This window comes from Amblyomma maculatum, unplaced genomic scaffold (genome assembly GCF_055883805.1).
Source record: "Amblyomma maculatum isolate TAMU_Amacu unplaced genomic scaffold, ASM5588380v1 scaffold_22, whole genome shotgun sequence".
Lineage (NCBI taxonomy): Eukaryota > Metazoa > Arthropoda > Arachnida > Ixodida > Ixodidae > Amblyomma > Amblyomma maculatum.
In genome coordinates, this window is record NW_028146747.1 from 2,724,609 (window position 1) to 2,744,945 (window position 20,337).

Genomic DNA, 20,337 nt, shown 5'->3' on the forward strand with positions numbered 1-20,337 from the left:
TCAGGACCGTAATGAGATTGGCGGAAGGGAAAAACAGTCAGACGTTCCACCAGTGACGAAGGACGAAGTCAAGAAAGCACTCGAAACTATGAAAAGGGGGAAATCAGCTGGAGAGGATCAGATAACTACTGAAGGACGGGAGGGATATCGTGCTAGAAAAACTGGCCACCCTGTATACGCAGTGCCTGATGTCATCGACGGTACCGGAACCATGGAAGAATGCAAACATTATCCTCATTCATAAGAAAGGGGACTCTAAGGACCTTAAAAATTACAGACCAATCAGCTTACTGTCTGTTACGTATAAGGTATTTACTAAGGTAATCGCTAATAGAATCAGGACAACCTTAGACTGCAATCAAGCAAAGGATCAAGCAGGGTTTCAAAAACGGTACTCTACTATCGATCATATCCATACCATCAATCAGGTGATAGAAAAATGCTCGGAATATAACCAGCCCTACACATAGCATTCATTGATTACGAAAAAGCATTTGACTCAGTTGAAACCTCGGCGGTGATGGAGGCATTGCGAAATCAGGGGGTAGAAGAGTCATACGTGAAAGTACTGGAAGATATATATAGTGGCTGCACAGCGACCATAGTTGTGCATAAAGAAAGTAACAAAATTCCCAAAAAGAAAGGTGTTAGGCAAGGAGACACAATCTCCCCAGTACTATTCACAGGTTGTTTAGAGGAAGTATTCAGAGACTTGGAATGGGAGCAGTTAGGGATAAGGGTAGATGGAGAATACCTCAGTAATCTGCGATTTGCTGATGACATTGCCTTGCTAAGCAACTCGGGGGATGAACTGCAAATAATGATTGATGACCTAGACAGAAAAAGTAGAAAGGTAGGCTTGAAAACCAATATGCAGAAGACTAACGTTTTGTTCAACAGCCTCGGGAAGGAACAGCAATTTATATTAGGTAGCGAAATACTGGAAGTAGTAGGCGAATATGTCTACTTAGGACAGGGAGTAACCGCAGATCCGGACCATGAAAAGGAAATAACAAGAAGAATAAGATTGGGATGGAGCGCATTTGGCAAGCACTCGCAGATTATGACTAGCAGCTTACCGGTATCGCTCAAGAGGAATGTATACAACAGTTGCATCTTACCTGTACTCACCTATGGGGCTGAAACGTGGAGGCTAACCAAGAGAGTTCTACTTAAGTTGAGGACAACCCAGAGGGCTATGGAACGAAAAATGGTAGGGGTAACATTAAGAGATAGAAAGCGTGCAGAGTGGGTCAGAGAAATAACTCAAGTTGCCGACATTCTAGTGGAAATTAAGAAGAAGAAATGGACATGGGCAGGACATGTAGTGCGAAGAGAGGATAACCGATGATCGCTGAGGGTAACAAACAGGATTCCAAGGGAAGGAAAGCGTAGCAGGGGGCGGCAGAAAGTTAGGTGGGTGGATGAGATTAAGAAGTTCGCAGGGGTCAAGTGGATGCAGCTAGCACAGAACCGGGTAAGTGGAGAAATATGGGAGAGGCCTTCGCCCTGCAGTGGGTATAATCAGGCTGATGATGATGATGACCTGTTCCTTTCGGTAAAAAAAAGCGTCACCAGCTTTTTACATCCGGTTTTCTTGGCTATATATGAGTGTATTATTGCTGCTTCACACAGCGTCAACTTATTCAGCGAGACCCATTTAATTTTTATGAGGGTAATGATAGCATGGAATTGCAATGACTCTCTCATTTTTGAGGGTTCTTTGCAGTTATCTTGCCTATATATGTGTAGTGCCCAGGTTGTAAGAGTCGCCTGCAGAGTTATCGAAGGCTAATCCAACCAAACTCAAATTAATTTCATCCTTCACGTTACTGCTCTTGGCGGGTCACCGGGCTTGGTTAGGGCTTGTCCGCAACTTTTTAAGTTTACTGAGCTGGCGGTATACGAAACCACTTTTTGCACCTGACACCGTCGTATGGCATCAGCATTTAATAGTGTTTTATTTACTTCCTGTGGAGGGCGGCATGCGGATAAAGCCACCTTGCTACACACGGACGATATGCCAAATGCGTTAAATAACCGAGTTATTGCTTCGTTCGAATGTCGATAAATGGTCAGGAAATACCGAGCCATCATTAATTAAATACTCGCGTGGCGTATCAGACTGCTTACAAAAATATGAAATATAGCAATATAATACGATGTTATATTATGATGCGATGAAAGTTCATAGTGCGAGCGGATAAATATTACACAAATAGGCTGAGGAATATTCCCCTACTGTGCAATTAACTAACCCGCTTTTTCGTACTGTGATTTATATGAAAGAGAGATAGAAAAAAAAAAAAGAGGTTGTAAAAGGAATCGATGAAGTATTGACGACGCTCTCTAGGTCCTGTAAAGAGCGCTTGTTCGCCTTTAGCTTTCACAGTGAGAGGTGTGCTTTGTGCGCAGTGAGCTTGAATATACTGACATAGCAAAAAAAGAAAAAAAAAGAAGGTGATATGTCTAATTCTGGGAAAGCACAATTCAAGGCGCGAACATGCGAAATCACTTTCTGAGAGGACTAGCTCCAAAAACCACGAGCTGCAGCTATTTTGAAAAGTTGAATGTTTTTCTTTTTACCGATGGCCGCGTCACCTGCTGGTGGGCCGATCAAAAGTGGGGGAAGTGGTTGGGAGGGAAAATGTGCACGATATACGCAGCAGCCTACGCTTTTTTCTTCCGTGGCGGCCAGCTGATGCACCACTGTCTGACGAGGGTATCACAGTCAGAATATTTTTTTTATTGGTTACTTAAAACATAACTTCAAGTACTGCATTGAGGTGATCATATTATATGGTTGGATTATTCCTTTAACAGCCCGCGAGTAACAGGGAGGAGATTGCTACTCCAGATTTGTGAGCCATATTTCACATTCTATCTGTGTTATTTTACTGCATAAAGTGCGTATGGAGAGGACATGATTGGCAGCAGTCAGTGGAATACTACCGCATTTACATCCTCTCCAAGCCCCCAATACGCCGCGCCCCGTAGCGGGCTGTGATCGAAAGACAGTCAGATGAAGAGGGGAAGGAGCACAAGAGGCGGTGGGGGAGGGGAACTACGCACAGGTGGAGTGGGCGTATAAATAAAGCGGCGATAGGCTGCTTATTGCACTCTGAAAAAAAAAAAAAAAAATAAAAAAAAAGGTTATGCCGGACACCGACAGTACGCAAAACGACAAAAAGAAAAAGAAAGAGAGGAAAGAAGAGAGCGGCAGAAAACCGGCGTCAATCTGCGTCAAGGGCAGGCCAACCGGCGCCCACCGGTCGATTCCGGCGCGGAAGCGGTGCGTCTGGAGAGAGCGGAGAGAGCGAGGCTCGTTTAACAACTGTCTGCGTGCGTGTGTCTGCAGGCCGAGCCAGACGGCGTCATTTGGGAAGTTTACACGCTCGCACCGGCTGGCCGCCGCCTCGGCCCTGAGGTGTTACTTTCTTTTTTTTTTATTATTTTACTTGGACGGCGTCGACGCGCTGTACCCCCTTGTGCCCCCTTTGACGCATCTTCCATCTCCCGCCGCCGCCGTCTCCTGGCTTAGCAGTGTTTTTCCTCTTCATAGGGTTTTCGCATTCCGCGTCGAGCGATGTGTGTACAGTTCTCGTTACGTCACCTCCGTGGCAGCGCGAAGACAATTGCAGTCCGGGCACGTCGAAGCGGCGCCTAAATTTTGTCGCGAAAGTTGCAGGGCCACTCACGCCAATTCAGGGAGTGCTTATGTACTGTGGCGTAGACGACTTGATATTTCCCGCGCCGTTTGGCAGAGAAGGCAGCGGTTCAGACCGGCGTCTGTATATAGCTACGCCACCTTACTGTAAACTTGTAAAGTATGTAGGCCGGCAGCTGCGCAGTTCCCAGCGAACGTCTGGAAGCTTCGCTGTCTTTAGTGGAGCTATGTTTGCGCACGTCGCTTTACACGATGCAATGCTCGTCTTTTGAAATAGCCACAGCGCAGCATGTGCGCGGCTCCTTGAGAACGACGCTACGAATACGAATTGATTTTCGCCTTATCATAGCACGAAACTCATCAATGCACGAGGTAACTCTGAATTTAGTGAGTCTGTGGAAATGAACGAGCAGGTACAGCATCAAATGATGCCATAGATGAGGGAAGGAATTGACGCTGATTGCTCGAATGTGCTGCCATCAATTTAGGAGGCTGATAAAAGCTTTCACTGGCGGATTCACACACACACACACACACACACACACACGAGCGTGCGCACTTTTTCTTATTTCTTCTTCCTTATTTTTTCTTCTTACTTGTACAGAGAGCCTGTCTTTGCAGTTGTGGTGAGGGGAACAGTACGATCAATTTAATTTGGGAGTGTCTTATTTAGTGTCTAAGACTTGCAGGGGGGCTCTCTATGTCAGCTCCAAGTACCAATGTGAGTGCTAAGCTTGGACGCAAAATAATCACTGTGTGAGATTCCGAGTGACCATATATGAAGCGCTGGGTGTTTCACCTAGAGCAAACGATTAAATTCCGTACCTGTATAGCCCGCGTTCTCACGGGCGATTTTCATTTTTGTGTGTAAAGTAGAAGACTAACATAATGCTGCGTCTAGGTTCCTTTTTGTTATTTTTGGTGCTGGAGGTGCGATATATGTCAGTGCATGGAGAATCATTCAGCGCCTTATGTCAGCAATCGTGCCAGAAAATGAAATAGAGACACGCCATAGGTTTCCATGGTCACTGCCGTTGGGAATATTTTTGAGCAGTCCTCTCTGTCACCTCGGCAGGCGCGTGTTGTGTACGACGGGCCGCGCGTGCTCTTCCGCGGAAAGGAGAGCAAGCTGCAGAGGGTCACGGGTCGCACGAATGTTGACAAGCGAGAAAGCAACCGAGCATTCGCCTGGTGCGGATCTCCTTATCGTGCCGGAGTAAGCATAATAAGCGTTTGAGGAAACCGACGCGCCTGATAGTACGGCGACGTAGAGATTGTCCGTGAGTGCATTCCTATTCTGCGACAGGGTTTCTCAGCCTCATGAGTGTTTGGGCTATCGTGCCTCGTTGGTATATGGAGAAACCCAGACTTTGTCACTGCTTCCTTATGCAATGCGTGCGAGAAAGCTTCCATGGAAGAATGCATCGTTTCCTTCGTATAGCGCTTTCCGGGCTGGACCTTGCACAGCGCCGTAACATGCAATGCTTTCTAACCCCTGCAGTGAGCGAGCAGTGACTACAGATTACAGTGGTGTGTACCTTTGAACATGGAATCATGAGTTGGCATCTCTATTTCTCGTTCGAACGGTCGAACGTCCTTAAGTATCCAATTGTTAAACCTTGTATATGTGCCGGACACACGTGTAAAGTGAGCGGTAATGAAGGCTCCAGGAGAATTACGCTGTGTTCAAGCGCAAGAATCGTGTTTGAAATAATCGGTAACATCACCATTACCATTAATCCGAATTACTATTAACCAGTTCACACTGTGCAAATGCTGCATAAATATGTCAACAGTGGGTTTTTCACTCTAGCGCTGTGTGGTGTCACTGTCGAGTTGTAACTAGTATGAATGAAGATGTGAGGGATGACTTAGAATTCAAAGCGGTAGAGCACCCTTTCAGATTCTTTTCCCTTGCCGGTGGAATTTTCTTCTGTCTCAGCAGACTACGCTACTTAAAATGACATGTGGTAACGTGTAAGCTACGAGCATCTTTTGGTTGGCTGATCTGCCTTCGTGCAGTCGTGGTCGTTGCGCAGAGGAAAACAAAATGCTAAAAGAAGAACTTTGGCTAGAGCAAGTAACGGTGCCACACGCAAGCATAGATGGTCTACCAGTTAAAAGAAAATAGGCAGCTGTTCGTGACTTGCGCGCAGGTATGGTTTTGAAGACGGCATTCTTTCTGATGAAACCAACCATCACTGCGGCCCATCGAAAACAGGAGTTCAAAAAGAAATCAGGTAGAAAAAAAAAAAAGGAAACAAACGACGAATGTAATTCGGCGCTTGTCGACTTCTCTACTGCGTCATAGGTCACATGACATATTTATTGCGACTAGCAAAGAAGCGTCATCCTGCGGAATTTTTTTACTCTCTGCGAGCACAAAATGGGTGCGCCTTCCTCGTTTCTCGTGCGTGAGACACACCTTCGAGCATCCGCAAGTATCTCGACCATTTCCCGGATCACTGCCATCGCGCGGCTGCCGTGATAGCGAGCTAAAACAGCGGAGACCTCGCGCGCCATTCACCAGTTGCGCAGAGGTGGCGAGTTTGTTTATTCATCCTTGTAACGGAGTCGACTGGTTAAGTACATGTATATAGCCTGATTACGTATGGAATCGACTGCGAAAGTTGTGAGTATACAATTTTCCGATTGTCTGCGCATCCTAATAACCGAAACGTTTACGTTTATAGCTGCTAATTTTTTTTAGGCTGCGCACTTACTAATTTTGTAATTGAAATTATTGGTGAGAGATAAACGAGATAGACGGCATTTTAAATTCCAACGCTCAGCGCGTCGTTCTGAGCGTAGTTCTGCTCGCCCTGCCTCGGATGCCATAGATAAGAAGGGTAGGGTGCATGTTTTGAGGAAGGCGGCGTTAGGTATTAGCGATGGTTGTCATCGGGTATGTGTTGGCATTCCACATCAGGTTTGCATCGTGTCGATATCTTCCTCGAGACCCAGTAACGACTTGTAGGAATATGGGATATCATTAAAGCTTCAGTTACGGCACAATGTAGTAGCGCCTTCTTCGCACATTAGATAGCTATTGCTTGCTGTGCCTACATTAGGATGACAGGAATGCAGGGTAGCATTCATAGAAGTGGTGAGGAGTTGTGAAATGTTTCTTCAGCGCGGGACTGCGTGTATGTTATTTAGTTCTTTTCCCTTTACTTGAATATCCACGGAATTATATTGGGCGGTGGTCATGATGTAGTTGGTCGAGATAACGTGAGGGGTGGGAATTCACTGCCTTGAAAGTGGAGACGGGCTCCTTGATTACGATAGTGTATGAGGATTTGGTGATGGGCGGAAAGATTGAAAGTCTCAGCGATAGGTAGGGATTCGTTCGTGGTAACGTATAGTGTTTTATCATGGATAGGCTGGGTTGCTGATGCGTGGTGCTTTCTTATCTATAGTGCGGCACCGTTCAAGATTGTATTTAATTTTTGGCGCAATATAAAGTCGATGACTATATGTAAAACTGCAACCTAATACAACTTCTGAAATTACATCTCTTGGCTTCTTCGTTAAGTATGTCGAAAATGTCTTGCGAATAAAGGTCTGCGAAATTTCCTAGCTGCCATTATGGATACGGATATTATTTCTGTTACTTTATACGATGCCGCCTCCTTCGTGTCCTGCTCATGTTTGCAGTCGACAATGGTTGTGAGTAACGTTGGCGTCTATCATGAGTTTGCCATATTTGAACTAAACAGACACCCTTAAAATACGCAACCAAGAGTTTGACCACGAACCAGTAAGCGTTGTTCGTCGCGTGGCCTTGCGCAAGAGAGGAGCCTGGTCATAGCAACTTTGGCAACTTCCAAACGTACTTGTTCTTGCTTAGACGCAAGACAGCATCAGATGCTGCAGGCAGGAAGCGTCTGAACAGGACAACTGAGTGCCCACTGTTCAGGCTGTGCCACCCGCACCGCAAATGAAGATGGATGACGCCAAAAGCGGCAGCAGAGCCGTGCGCACATACACGGCACCACCGATCTGAATTCAGACAACCAGCGCCGGTAGCAGGGGAGAGCCAGTATCAGCAGGGAACGGATTCGGACGAAGAAACGTCTGGGCACACAGTCCGTCTCCGGCGCATCTTGCTCTCCACAGGGTTGTCGTGTTTAGCGCTGACAAGTAAACGGATGTACAGTGTTTTTAAAACTTTAAGGGGCTGGAGGGTCAGCTTCCCAGTCGTGTTGTGACGCTTCTTTAGTATTGATGACAGTCGTTCCCAATGGAGAAAGCCGGGCAAAAAATCCGTCTTAATTTCTTGAGGTATGGAATAATGGAAATGCATTGCGAGCCGCACGGCTTTGGTCAGAAGCAAACCCTATTGGCTGTAAACGTTTGAGTAAAACACCAGAGAGTAGCTTTTCCCGTTTCAAAGGCCGTAGCTGCACAGTCGTACACGGTGGGCTCGTGTGATGTGCCGCCGATCCCGACGAGGTCCACGGAATCTGGCAGCGCCACTGCAGACGGTGGGCGTGCGTAGATTGCGCCGTTGTCGTTTGCGCCAGAGTTTTGGCTCAGTTGGTTCAGGGGATGGCGGCCACAATCGTGTTTCGCGTGACGAGATCGTTCAGTGACAGCAGGGGAATATGGGCGGATTCATTGGAAGATGCGCGACCCGTGTTCGCGTATGCAGTACTCGGACGGTGCCTTCAGTGAGGGGCGTCCCTTGACGTTGCTTCATTGGGAAAGGTTACCTGGCGGGTCATGATGTAATGTATGTGACCAGACTCGTCACGACGGAGCCCGTCCCCGTCATTTCTTTATTAGTTTGGCCTAGCTGCAATCACGACTAGAGCGTATTTTAGCTACGTGTGCGTATTCTGGTGGCTACGCACAGACAGCACTGTAATATTCTATAAGTGCGTCTTGCTGAATATGGCCGAAATTAAGGTCGTCATGAAGGAATTCGCAATCACTTTATGACTAAAAATTATGCGCTCCGTTCCTCAAATAATAAATACGATGGAAGCACAATATGGCGCACTTATGCCAAATGTAAATTAGGTCCGGTATTCACTTCCACTTTTGTTCTGGGTCTCACATACTCCGCACAGTCGTAATCTGCAGCGTTAACACGTGAACACTGCAGCACGTGAAACGCCATCGGAAATAGAGCTCTGCTTTAACCAAGGGATATGGACTTGCCTGCATGTGTCTCACTCGGGATGCAAGGGTCCTAGCGGAAAACGGTAGACAGTTAGATTAATTGGTATGGCATCATTTTAGCAAACATCGCGAATGACGGAATAAAGGAGACTAGAGGGCAAGCGGGGTCCTGCCATCTTTTTTATCTCGCCCTTCGCGCTGTAAGTGGTCCCATTGGATTCTATTCTTATCGCAAAATACTGTCCAAGTAGGCAGCTCCTAGTCATTCTGCCGGCCAACCAGGGCCCAGCCATGTCGCACCACAAGTGTGTTGGTCAGGAGAAAAACATCGGCGAAGTGAGGGCCTTAGCGCGCTGAAAGGTTCAATGCGTCGAGGCGAAACTCTATCTAAAAGCGTAGAGTCCCTTTTTTTTCCTCGTGTCTTTGTTCCGTCGCTAGAGGTATGACTCTGATATACACCACAACGGTAATGTTTCTGCACTAAGCTATTCAGCCATTCTCATCGGTCCTTGTTGATGGTCGATGTGAGTTCGCTGCTATGGAAAACAAATATTTTCGCGTTCACTCAAAGCAAACCATTTTACGGCTCATGTATTTCGTTAACAATTCCTGTTTCCTGTATGCATTCTACGGCTCATAACGCACAAAACCTGCGCTTATTTCAGAGCCCTAAGCCTTGGCATGTATTCGGTGAAAAAAAGAATGACCGCGTAGTACTCTTCACCTGGTCAGCGCTCTCAACTCCGAGTACACGTGTTCGGTCTTTCTTCCACCTGTCCTGAGCCGAAATACGGCGTGAAATTCCTGCAGCGGCGCATATTAGTGCGAAAGTGCAAACGTGATGCACCTGGGGGTATAGACAGCAATTTCCGCATTAGTTCGCATGGGCGGGGTCTAAAGGTACCGCATGTGTTCGGTATACTGTAGAAACGAAGAAGAACGAAGTTAAGAGCAAAGTGAACACGAACCAAAATAAGATTAAAAGTAGTACAGTTAGGCGGCACATGTCAAGGACAAAAATTTGCGCGCTGAATATCCTTCCTGTGCACAACGTGTCGAAATCCCTAATGGGCTTTGTCACGCGATTTTAGCTCCCCTCCAAAAGCGTGTTGCGCAAACGCACTCGATCCTTACCTTGCGGGAAAAGAAATCATGGAATTCGCGCTAAGGTTGCAATTAGAAAGGCGAAGCGCTGCTGACGTCTGCGTGGAAGAATGAGACGGCCCACGTCGAGCCATTTAGCGTCGTTCTGGTGAACCTTGATAACTGCGTCCTCGTTGCAGACATCTATAATTTCTCTGACATTCCCACTTCACTTCATGCAGTAAGTATAGCAGGTAATCGATGAAATGAAGACGTGGCTTTTCATCAGATTAACGACGCAGGAGAGAAATAATATCTCATATCTTTACTATCATTTGAGGGGGAGACGAACCACATTCCTCATGGAGAGAGAGAAAACGAAACAGTCCCAGATGGCATTCACAAGCCGCGCCAATGGCTATGGCTATATCGTGGCTTCGAGCATATACTTCGCGCAAACGTGTGGCTTGCACGTAATCATGGCTCGTGATATATAACACCACGCTTTTCTTCCACCGTCTCTTATTCGTGTTACTGACTCCAGAGATTCCGCAGTGGCGCGATCGTCAGGATCAGCTATATATATATATATATATATATATATATATATATATATATATATATATATATATATATTGTAATAGGGCGTTTATTGACGCTCAGATGGAGTGCTGTGAGGACAGGACCTTACAACGGCGAGCCCAGCGTACTTCTTCTTTGTCTTCGTCGCACAACGCACAGGTGCATGTCGATGGCTGAAGTGCTGACTATCACAGTACATTTTTCCCCCGGGTAAAAAAGGAGCCATCCTGGCGACTTATGGCGCGGAAAGCACAGCGGGGTCATAGAATGGCTTCAATCGGTTCACGTGAACTGTTTCACGACCACGGCGACGCAAGTCCGCAGAGGGCGTGACGGGCTCAACTACGTAGTTGACTGCAGATGTTTGCTGGAGGACCCTGTATGGCCCGTGGTAGCGAGCAAGAAACTTCTTTGAAAGGCCAGGGGTTGTGGAGGGCACCCAGAGCCACACCAGTGTGTTCGGGAGATATGACGAAGCTTCGCCGGTATCACGGAGGGATTTTTGTTGCCACTGATTTTCTGTTGTGAGAGAGCGGGCGAGCTGACGGCATTCTTCTGCGTACGTGACGGCATCGGATAGCGGGGAAGATTCGGAAACGTCAGGGCGGTAGGGAAAAAGTGTGTCCATAGTACAGGTTGGCTCGCGCCCGTAAAGGAGAAAGAAAGGAGAGAATCCAGTAGTGGCCTGTGTCGCGGTGCTATATGCGTAACAAACGGTAGAACTTGGTCCCAATTGGAATGGTCGGTGTTCACGTACATAGCCAGCATGTCACCGAGAGTGCGGTTAAAACGTTCTGTCAGTCCATTCGTCTGAGGGTGGTACGAGGTAGCGGTGCGGTGTATGATGCGGCATTCTTTCAGGAGAGCCTCAAGAGCGTCTGATAAGAAAACGCGTCCGCGGTCACTGAGCAGTTCGCGAGGGGCACCATGGCGAAGAACCAGGTTTTTCAGAATAAAGGCAGCCACGTCGCGTGCGGAAGCAGAGGGCAATGATGATGTCTCAGTGTAGCGGGTTAGATGATCCACTGCCACGATAATCCAGCGGTTGCCAGCTGAAGTTGTAGGAAGGGGACCGTATAGATCTATGCCGACACGATCAAACGGACGGGCAGGACAAGGCAACGGCTGCAACGAAGCAGGGGACTTGAGAGGAGTTTTTCGGCGTTGGCAAGACTGGCAAGAGCGGACAAAATGGCGGACAAAGCGGTACATTCCACGCCAGAAGAAGCGTAGACGCAAGCGCGTGTAGGTTTTCAACACTCCGCCGTGGGCGCACTGGGGATCAGTATGGAAAGCAGCACAAATTTCGGCGCGGAGATGACGGGGGATGACTAAAAGCCACTTCCTTCCGTCGGGAAGATAATTGCGGCGATAGAGCAGCCCGTCACGAATTGAAAAATGGTGAGCTTGGCGAGCAAGCGCCCGAGACAAACGACCTGGAGAGTGACTTGAAAGAAAGTCCAGAAGTGTAGATATCCACGGGTCGCGCCGCTGTTCCGTGGCCATGTCGATAGTGGCAAGCGAAGACAAATCGTAGGCGCAGATCTCATCAGACAACGAAGAGGGAGGCAGCGGTGAGCGCGAAAGAGCGTCCGCGTCAGTATGCTTGAGGCCTGAGCGATATATGACACGAATGTCATACTCTTGGAGGCGAAGAGCCCAGCGAGCAAGGCGGCCGGACGGGTCCTTGAGGGACGCCAGCCAGCACAGAGCGTGATGATCAGTGACCACATAAAATGGTCGGCCATAGACATACGGACGGAATTTGCCGATGGCCCAAATAATGGCCAAGCATTCTCTTTCCGTAACAGAATAATTTGACTCTGCCTTGGTCAAGGTGCGGCTTGCGTACACCACCACATAGTCTCGGATACCAGGTTTGCGTTGGGTGAGAACGGCGCCTATCCCAATACCGCTAGCGTCAGTGTGAATCTCAGTTGGCGCATTCGGGTCGAAGTGGCGGAGGATGGGAGGCGAGACCAAAAGACGGCGTAAGGTGTTGAAGGCGTCATCACAAGCAGGTGTCCATGCGGAGAGGTCGGAGCTGCCGGAGAGGAGCTGGATGAGAGGAGCAATAATAGAGGCGAAATTTAAGATGAAGCGGCGAAAGTAGGAGCACAGGCCGATGAAACTTCGTAGCTGCTTCAGTGATTTTGGGCGTGGGAATTCGGCAACTGCACGAAGTTTGGCGGGATCGGGAAGAATGCCATCCTTAGAAACGACATGACCTAGAATTGTTAGTCGGCGAGCAGCAAAGCGGCACTTCTTCAGATTCAGTTGGAGGCCGGCGGTAGCGAGACAAGTGAGAACGTCCTTCAGTCGGAGCAGGTGGGATTGAAAATCGGTAGAAAAGACTAAGATATCATCGAGATAGCAAAGACAGGTTCGCCACTTGAATCCACGAAGCACAGTGTCCATGAGGCGTTCAAATGTGGCCGGGGCGTTGCAAAGCCCAAAGGGCATGACGTTGAATTCATAGAATCCGTCTGGTGTGATGAAGGCAGTTTTAGAGCAGTCAGCGTCAGCCATTGGCACCTGCCAGTAGCCAGATCGTAAATCCAACGAGGAGAAAAACTCGGCGCCCTGCAAGCAGTCTAGTGCGTCATCGATGCGTGGCAGAGGATAGACGTCCTTGCGCGTGATCTTGTTGAGCCGGCGGTAGTCGACACAAAACCGGAAGGAGCCATCTTTCTTAGGTACCAACACAACTGGAGACGCCCAGGGACTGTGGGATGGCCGAATGACACCACGACGGAGCATGTCGTCCACATGATCAGCAATTACTTGGCGCTCCGAAGCCGACACGCGATAGGGGCGCTGGCGCAAAGGTGCAGTTTTACCGGTGTCGATGGTGTGCTCTACGACAGACGTGCGGCCCAAGTCAGTTTGAGGAAAGTCGAATGAAGAAGCGAAGTTCTGCAAGAGGGCGACAAGTTGATCACGTTGCGCAAGTGGAAGATCAGCATCAATAGCATGTTGGAAAACGTCGGAGGGCGTCGAAGCGGTCGCAACAGCGCAAGAGCACAGACTAACGTCGAAGGAGGGGGTTGAGTCAGCAAGAGTGGTGATATGACTGGGATCAAGCTCTTCAAGACGTCCAATGCATTCGCCACGGAGCAGGACTGCTGGGCAAGAAAATGGGTTCGAGGCGTAAAGTGCACTCTTGCCGTCTTGAATTTCGAGAACTGCGAACGGAAAAAGGAGGCAGGGATGACGGGAGGTGGCTCCGGAAGGTGTAAACATCGCAGTCAAAGGAGTTACCCACTCACAAGACAGTGGTACGAGGGCAGCAGAGAACGGAGGAATGTCGGTGTCATGGGCGACGAGAAGTTTTGCAGTGCGGGGAGGGGTATCACAGAAGGGGGCATCACAGAGGGGGGCGAAGGCGATTTGCGCACGAGCACAGTCAATAACGGCTTGATGAGTCGATAGAAAATCGTATCCGAGGATGATATCATGCGAGCAGTTCGGCAGAACAATAAACTCGATGGGGTACAAGACGTCTTGAATGAGCACACGGGCTGTGCAAGATGCGGAGGGGTGAATGTGCTGTGATGAGGCGGTGCGGAGCGAAAAGTCGGAAATCGGAGTGGTCACTTTGCGAATTCGACGGCAGAGCGCTTCACTGATGACGGAAACGGCTGCACCGGTATCGACGAGAGCGAGAACTGTGGCGCCTTCTACAGAAACTTTGATAACATTAGCGGGACGACATGGAGGACTTGAGGAATTCGAAACAAGCGCAGTTCTTGCCCCCGGAACTGCGACTGTTAGTTTCCCTCAACGGTGCTGGTAGAACGTCGCAGCATTGGAGAAAGCGATCGGCGCCGAGGAGAATGTGATCGACGAGTGGTATAGGTTTGGCGATCTTGTGGGACAAATTGAGAACCGGGCGGAATCATTTGCGAGCGTGAGTCGGTATCGTACGGGTAAAGTCGAATGTCAGGCTGTGAAGGTTGGAGGCGTTGGCGACAAAGGCGCGCAACATGGCCCGGCCGACCGCAGGCATAGCAAATCGGAAGGTTGTCCGTAGTACACCAAGGTTTCATAGGATGTGGGCGGAACCTTGAGGGTGGGGCTTGAAACGAAGGCTCAGCATGCGGCGATGAACGGTAGGCAGGGACCTGCACATAGGAGCCAGACGTGGGCGAAGGTGGTGGCCTAGCCGTTACTTGGGCATACGTGAGAGGTGCCGTCACAGGCGGCACCACGGGGTTGGACGGCAAGACATCAGCGACGTGTTTTTGCACGACACGGCGTATAGCAGGGGCCAAAGATGGAGCCAGTTCAGGAACGAGGCGGCCCGAGTCTGGAAAATGGGGAAGGAGTGAGATCTGACGTGCGACCTCTTCACGAATAAAATCTTTGATCTTTTGATTCAGCTGGCTCCCTTCAGAAGTTGGCGAACCACCCAGGGCTAATGCGGATACGCCTTCGTCGCACACACTGGAGCGGCGCCTAGAAGCGCGCCGCTTGCGGAGCTCGTCGTAGCTCTGGCAAAGCTTCACGAGTTCAGTAACGCTGGTGGGATCTTTCGCTACCAGCATCTGGAAGGCGTCCTCAGAAATGCCCTCGAGGATATAGCGGATTTTGTTTGCTTCCGGCATGGCCGGGTCGACTCGTTTGCAGAGATCAACGACGTCTTCTATGTAGCTGGTAAAGGTCTCATCAGCGCGCTGAACACGATCGTGTAAACGTTGTTCGGCACGAAGCTTACGCACTGCCGGGCGGCCGAACACTTCCGCGAAATTCTTTTTAAATGTCGACCAAGATGACAGGCCAGCCTCATGGTTGCGAAACCAGAGGTTCGCCACGTCCGTCAGATAGAATATGACGTTACTGAGCTTGTATGAGTCATCCCACTTGTTGTAGCTGCTTACTCTTTCATACGATGACAGCCAGTCGTCGACATCTTGATCGGCCGTGCCGCTGAACAGGCAAGGGTCACGCTGGCGCGCGACGCCAGCACACATGATCGTGGGTGGAACGGCCGGCAGCGTCGAAGTGGACTCGTCTTGCATGGCGGTCGTAGAGGGTAGTGTACGGCTTCGCAGTTCTAGTTTGGGTGGGATCGTTTCCGGCACCTCCGCCAATTGTAATAGGGCGTTTATTGACGCTCAGATAGAGAGCTGTGAGGACAGGACCTTGCAACGGCGAGCCCAGCGTACTTCTTCTTTGTCTTCGTCGCACAACGCACAGGTGCATGTCGATGGCTGAAGTGCTGACTATCACAGTACAATATATATATATATATATATATATATATATATATATATATATATATATATATATATATATATATATATATATATATATGTATATATATGAAGGGGAAATGAGGGTGCTCGTTATAATAAATGAAGGAAAGAAGCCAACAGTCGGCGAGGCCAAGGAAAGCATTGGGGATGGTACTTTGTCTTTTTTTTTTCAATTTTTACTTTGGTAATCACATAAATTAGTAATGTATACTGTTTAGGGGAAAGATAACACGAAATAGAAAGAAAAACAACCTGCCGATGGGAACCAAACCCACGACCTACGAATATCGCGTCCGATGCTCTTCCAACTAAGCTACATCGGCCGCTGTCCCCCCTGCTACTTTCTTGGGTATAAATGTTGTCTGTATACGAACCTTGAGAATGTTCACCAGCGCCACCCTCAACCATAACGGTGGACGTGGAACGTCCTGTGTTACCACCAGCGTCACGTAGAACGTGTGATCAAGAGCGAGGGCGAAAGCTGTGCTAGAACCCTCTTACGCTACCTATGGCTTCAAGACTGCCAGAACTATATATATATTGTGAGCCTTCTGTGGACCTTCTTTCATTTGTACATGCCATCATCATCTTCTTTCATTTGTACATACCATCATCATCGTCCCGCGGCGCCGGCTCTGGCGCGTGCCTGGGTTGGTGACCGGATTAAAACGCTGGACAAGGCTTCGCTGTCCTTGCCGCCACGACCTCGCCGTCTTGACCTAGCCTTCTTCCACAAGTGGTGGAGGTGAGAATTGATCCCCTTGCTGTTTTGTGCCCTGCCTCTCGCTGGAGCTACGTTCCGGTCGCTGTTTACCGCCTGCCACCATCGTTATGTCTACCGAGAGCACCCAAGAATCGGCAGGACCCTCTACCTCGGCTGCACCACCCCCTCCGACTATGCCCGCACGACAACGCGACCCGCCGCTGTTCGCTGGTCGTCGCGACGAAGACGTCGATGACTGGCTGGACACCTATGAACGCTGCAGTAACTACAACCGGTGGGACGACGCTCTAAAATTTCTGAACGTTTCTTTCTACCTCATTGAGGTCGCCAGAACCTGGTTTATTAACCGCGAACCCCACACCACTAACTGGACAACATTCAAGCAGCAGTTCCGCCAATATTTCGCCGACCCAGCAGTTCGCACTGAGGTCGCGAAGAACAAGCTCGCCTCTCGCCTCCAAGGTCCCGATGAGTCGTACGCGTCTTACATAGAGGCCATACTTGCACTCTGCCGGCGTGTTAGTCCCACCATGCCGGAACCTGAACGCGTACACCACATCTTAAAAGGAATTAATTCTGTGGCTTATAATACCCTGATTGCCCAGAATCCTTCTACTGTGTACGCCATTATTGCGACCTGCCAACGCATCGACCAGCTGCAGTCCTCCCGATTGCAGCCCAGCATTGCTACAGGCCCGACCTATGCTGACCTGGATCTACGGGCACTAATTCGAGCCATCATCCGGGAGGAGCTCCAAGCCCTCAAGCCTGTCTGTCGACACGGGTGCGATCATTCTTCCGTACCTTCTAATGACGCCGGTCTACGCAACATCATTAAAGATGAGCTGGCAACAATCACGCGACCTATGCCGTCCGACCCTCCTGCACCCCGCCAAGCATCGACTTACGCGCACGTCGCAGCATCACCCCCTCCTTTTGTTCCGCCGCCCCAACTGGCATCGCCCTACAACCACATCAACGCCGTGACGACGGCTCAGCCTACGCCACACTATTACGCACCCTGGCGCCCCTCTCGCCCAGTGTACTACTACTGTGGAATACGAGGACATATATCCCGCTTCTGCCGTCGCCGTATTCAGAACGAGCGGCGTGGTTATGACGCATTCGAAAGTGACGTACCCTCATATTATCAGCGACGACCTCCTATGTCCAGCCCACCTCGAAGATCATCTCCACCTCCAGAATCCTCGTCTGAGCCTCGTGGAACCCATGCGTCCCGACGTCGGTCCCTATCCCCATACCGCCGCTCAGTTTTCCCTCTCCGACCCGCAACAATTCTCCCTGTCCGCCATCCGGAAAACTAAGCGTTGCAGTTTCCGGAGGTCAAACTGCAGTCTGCGAACTTACCAAAAGTCCTCCAGATCGCCCGTATAATGTGATTTCTGTTTTCGCTGAAGGAATACCGGTAGAAGCATTAATTGATACAGGGGCTGCAATTTCTGTCATTCACGCTGATTTGTGCTACCGTTTGCGAAAAGTTACGACACCATATGATGGGCCTGAACTCCGTGGAGCCAATGACGTCCCTTTGCGCCCTTTAGCAAAGTGCACCGTACGAGTTGTTATTGACGGCGTCCGCCATCATGTGCAGTTTGCTGTGCTCTCTCCATGTGCGCATCTGATAATTTTTGGATGGGATTTTTTGTCAACCGCTTCGGCATTAATTTCTTGTGGCGACCGTGTTATCCACATGACAGAAAGCGATTTTTCATCTGAAGTTTCTGAACGACATCATCCCCTCGTTGCCGCCGCTGATACTGTTCTGCCTCCTCAGTGCGAAAAACTGCTTACCGTTGTTTCTGACCACATCGCTGACGGGGACGTACTCATCGCACCATCTTATCGTCATCTTGAACGCGGTATCGCCTTCCCGTCTAGTCTTGTGAGGTTCTGCAACGGCTCAGCGACAGTAGCGGCCACTAACACTTCACGTGAATCCCTCGTGCTCCGAAAAGGAACTTCTCTCCCCTGCAAGGTGGATGTTCAACCTTTGTCCTTGATGGTGCTCACCGCCCCTCAGCCTCAGCACCGTGTTTCGACAGACGTCTCTCTTTCTGTTCTCACAAAGACTATTAATCCTAACCTCACGCCGAACCAACGCCAAGAACTGCTGACATTGCTTCGACAACACCAAGCCATTTTTGATGCCACTTCCCCACCACTGGGACGGACTAGTGTTGCGCACCATCGCATCATTACTGAAGGTAACTCTATCGTTCGCCGACGACCTTATCGGGTTTCCCTCTCTGAACGAAAGGTAATTGAAGAAAATGTAAATGACATGCTCCATCGCAATATTATTCGTCCCTCGACAAGTCCATGGTCCTCCCCAGTAGTGTTAGTTAAAAAAAAAGGACGGCTCGGTACGCTTTTGTGTTGATTACCGCGCACTCAACAAAATTACCCGCAAAGATGTATACCCAATGCCAAGAATTGATGACGCCCTTGACTCTCTCCAAGGCGCCCAATATTTCTCGACTTTGGACCTCCGCTCGGGTTATTGGCAAATACCTATGCACGAGGACGATAAAGAAAAAACCGCTTTCGCAACTCCGATGGCCTTTACGAATTTAATGTTATGCCTTTCGGACTTTGTAACGCACCAGCGACATTTGAAAGGATGATCGATACTGTGCTTCGTGGCCTAAAATGGAGAACCTGTTTATGCTACTTGGATGACATTGTCATCTTTTCGTCAACTTTTAACGACCATCTCACGCGCCTGAATGAGGTCCTCACGTGTCTCGCTTCAGCGGGCCTTCAGCTCAACACCAAGAAGTGCCACTTTGCACAGAAGGAAATTAAAATATTGGGACATCTAGTCAGCCATGACGGCATTCGTCCAGACCCTGAAAAAATTATCGCAGTCTTGAAATTTGCTCGTCCACTACGGACTACAGAATTGCGCAGTTTTCTCGGCCTGGCGTCTTATTTCCGGCGTTTTATAAAGCATTTTGCAAGTATTGCTGCTCCCCTCCATCAACTACTTAAAGCACGCAGCCCTTTCGTGTGGACTGAACAGTGCGAAGCTGCTTTTAATAACCTGAAGCACGCCCTCACATCAGACCCTGTTCTTGGCCACTTCAGTGACAGCGCTCCAACCATCCTGCACACTGATGCCAGTGGTATCGGCCTTGGCGCTGTACTTCTGCAGCGCGATGCAACTTCGCGTGAGAAAGTGATTGCCTTCGCCAGTCGGACTATGGCTCCAGCTGAGAAAAACTACACTATTACAGAACAGGAGTGCCTTGCCGTCGTCTGGGCTGTCCAAAAGTTTCGCCCTTACCTATACGGTCGGCACTTCACAGTTGTGACCGATCACCATGCTCTTTGCTGGTTGTCTTCGCTCAAAAATTTGACAGGCCGACTTGGCCGTTGGATTCTACGCCTGCAAGAATACGATTTTGACGTCATTTATAAATCGGGTCGCCAACACCAAGACGCCGACGCTCTTTCTCGCTGTCCACTTTCGGAATCGGCTTGCTGTTTTTCTTCCCAATGCATTTCCACCTATGACCACAGCCGACCATCTCTTTCCCCGACGTATATCACAACAGTTTCATTTGACGACGCAGAGAACAAACACACTCTCCGCTCACAGCAATTAGCCGATGCCTACTGTCGTCCCATCATCGATCGCCTTATTGGCGCTTCGGACCCACCCAATGCTCGGCTTCGCCGACAACTTCGCAATTTCAAGCTCGAAGATGGCATCCTACTCCGTTTCGTGTATTGCACTGATGGAACTCGCTGGATACCAGTCGTGCCGCATGTGCTTCGTCAACGAATACTGGCGGCTCTCCACGATGACGCTACTGCAGGTCACCTTGGTATTGACAAAACCTACGACCGCGTGAAAAAACGATTCTTTTGGC

General features: G+C 49.4%; 1 protein-coding gene across 2 annotated transcripts in view; it reads left to right on the plus strand.

The window, feature by feature from the left end:
• The window catches only part of LOC146171485 (sodium- and chloride-dependent glycine transporter 1-like), a 155,423-nt gene that overhangs the window by 63,959 nt on the left and 71,127 nt on the right, over positions 1-20,337 (plus strand). The window contains exon 1 of one of the 2 annotated variants that reach the window (XM_084586507.1): positions 6,142-6,299. The exons of the other annotated variant lie outside the window; for it this stretch is intronic. Coding sequence (XP_084442633.1) covers positions 6,279-6,299 — 21 coding nt within the window. The 5' untranslated portion in view covers positions 6,142-6,278. Of the gene's footprint in view, positions 1-6,141; positions 6,300-20,337 lie in introns of those variants that run through there. 2 annotated transcript variants of the gene reach the window in all.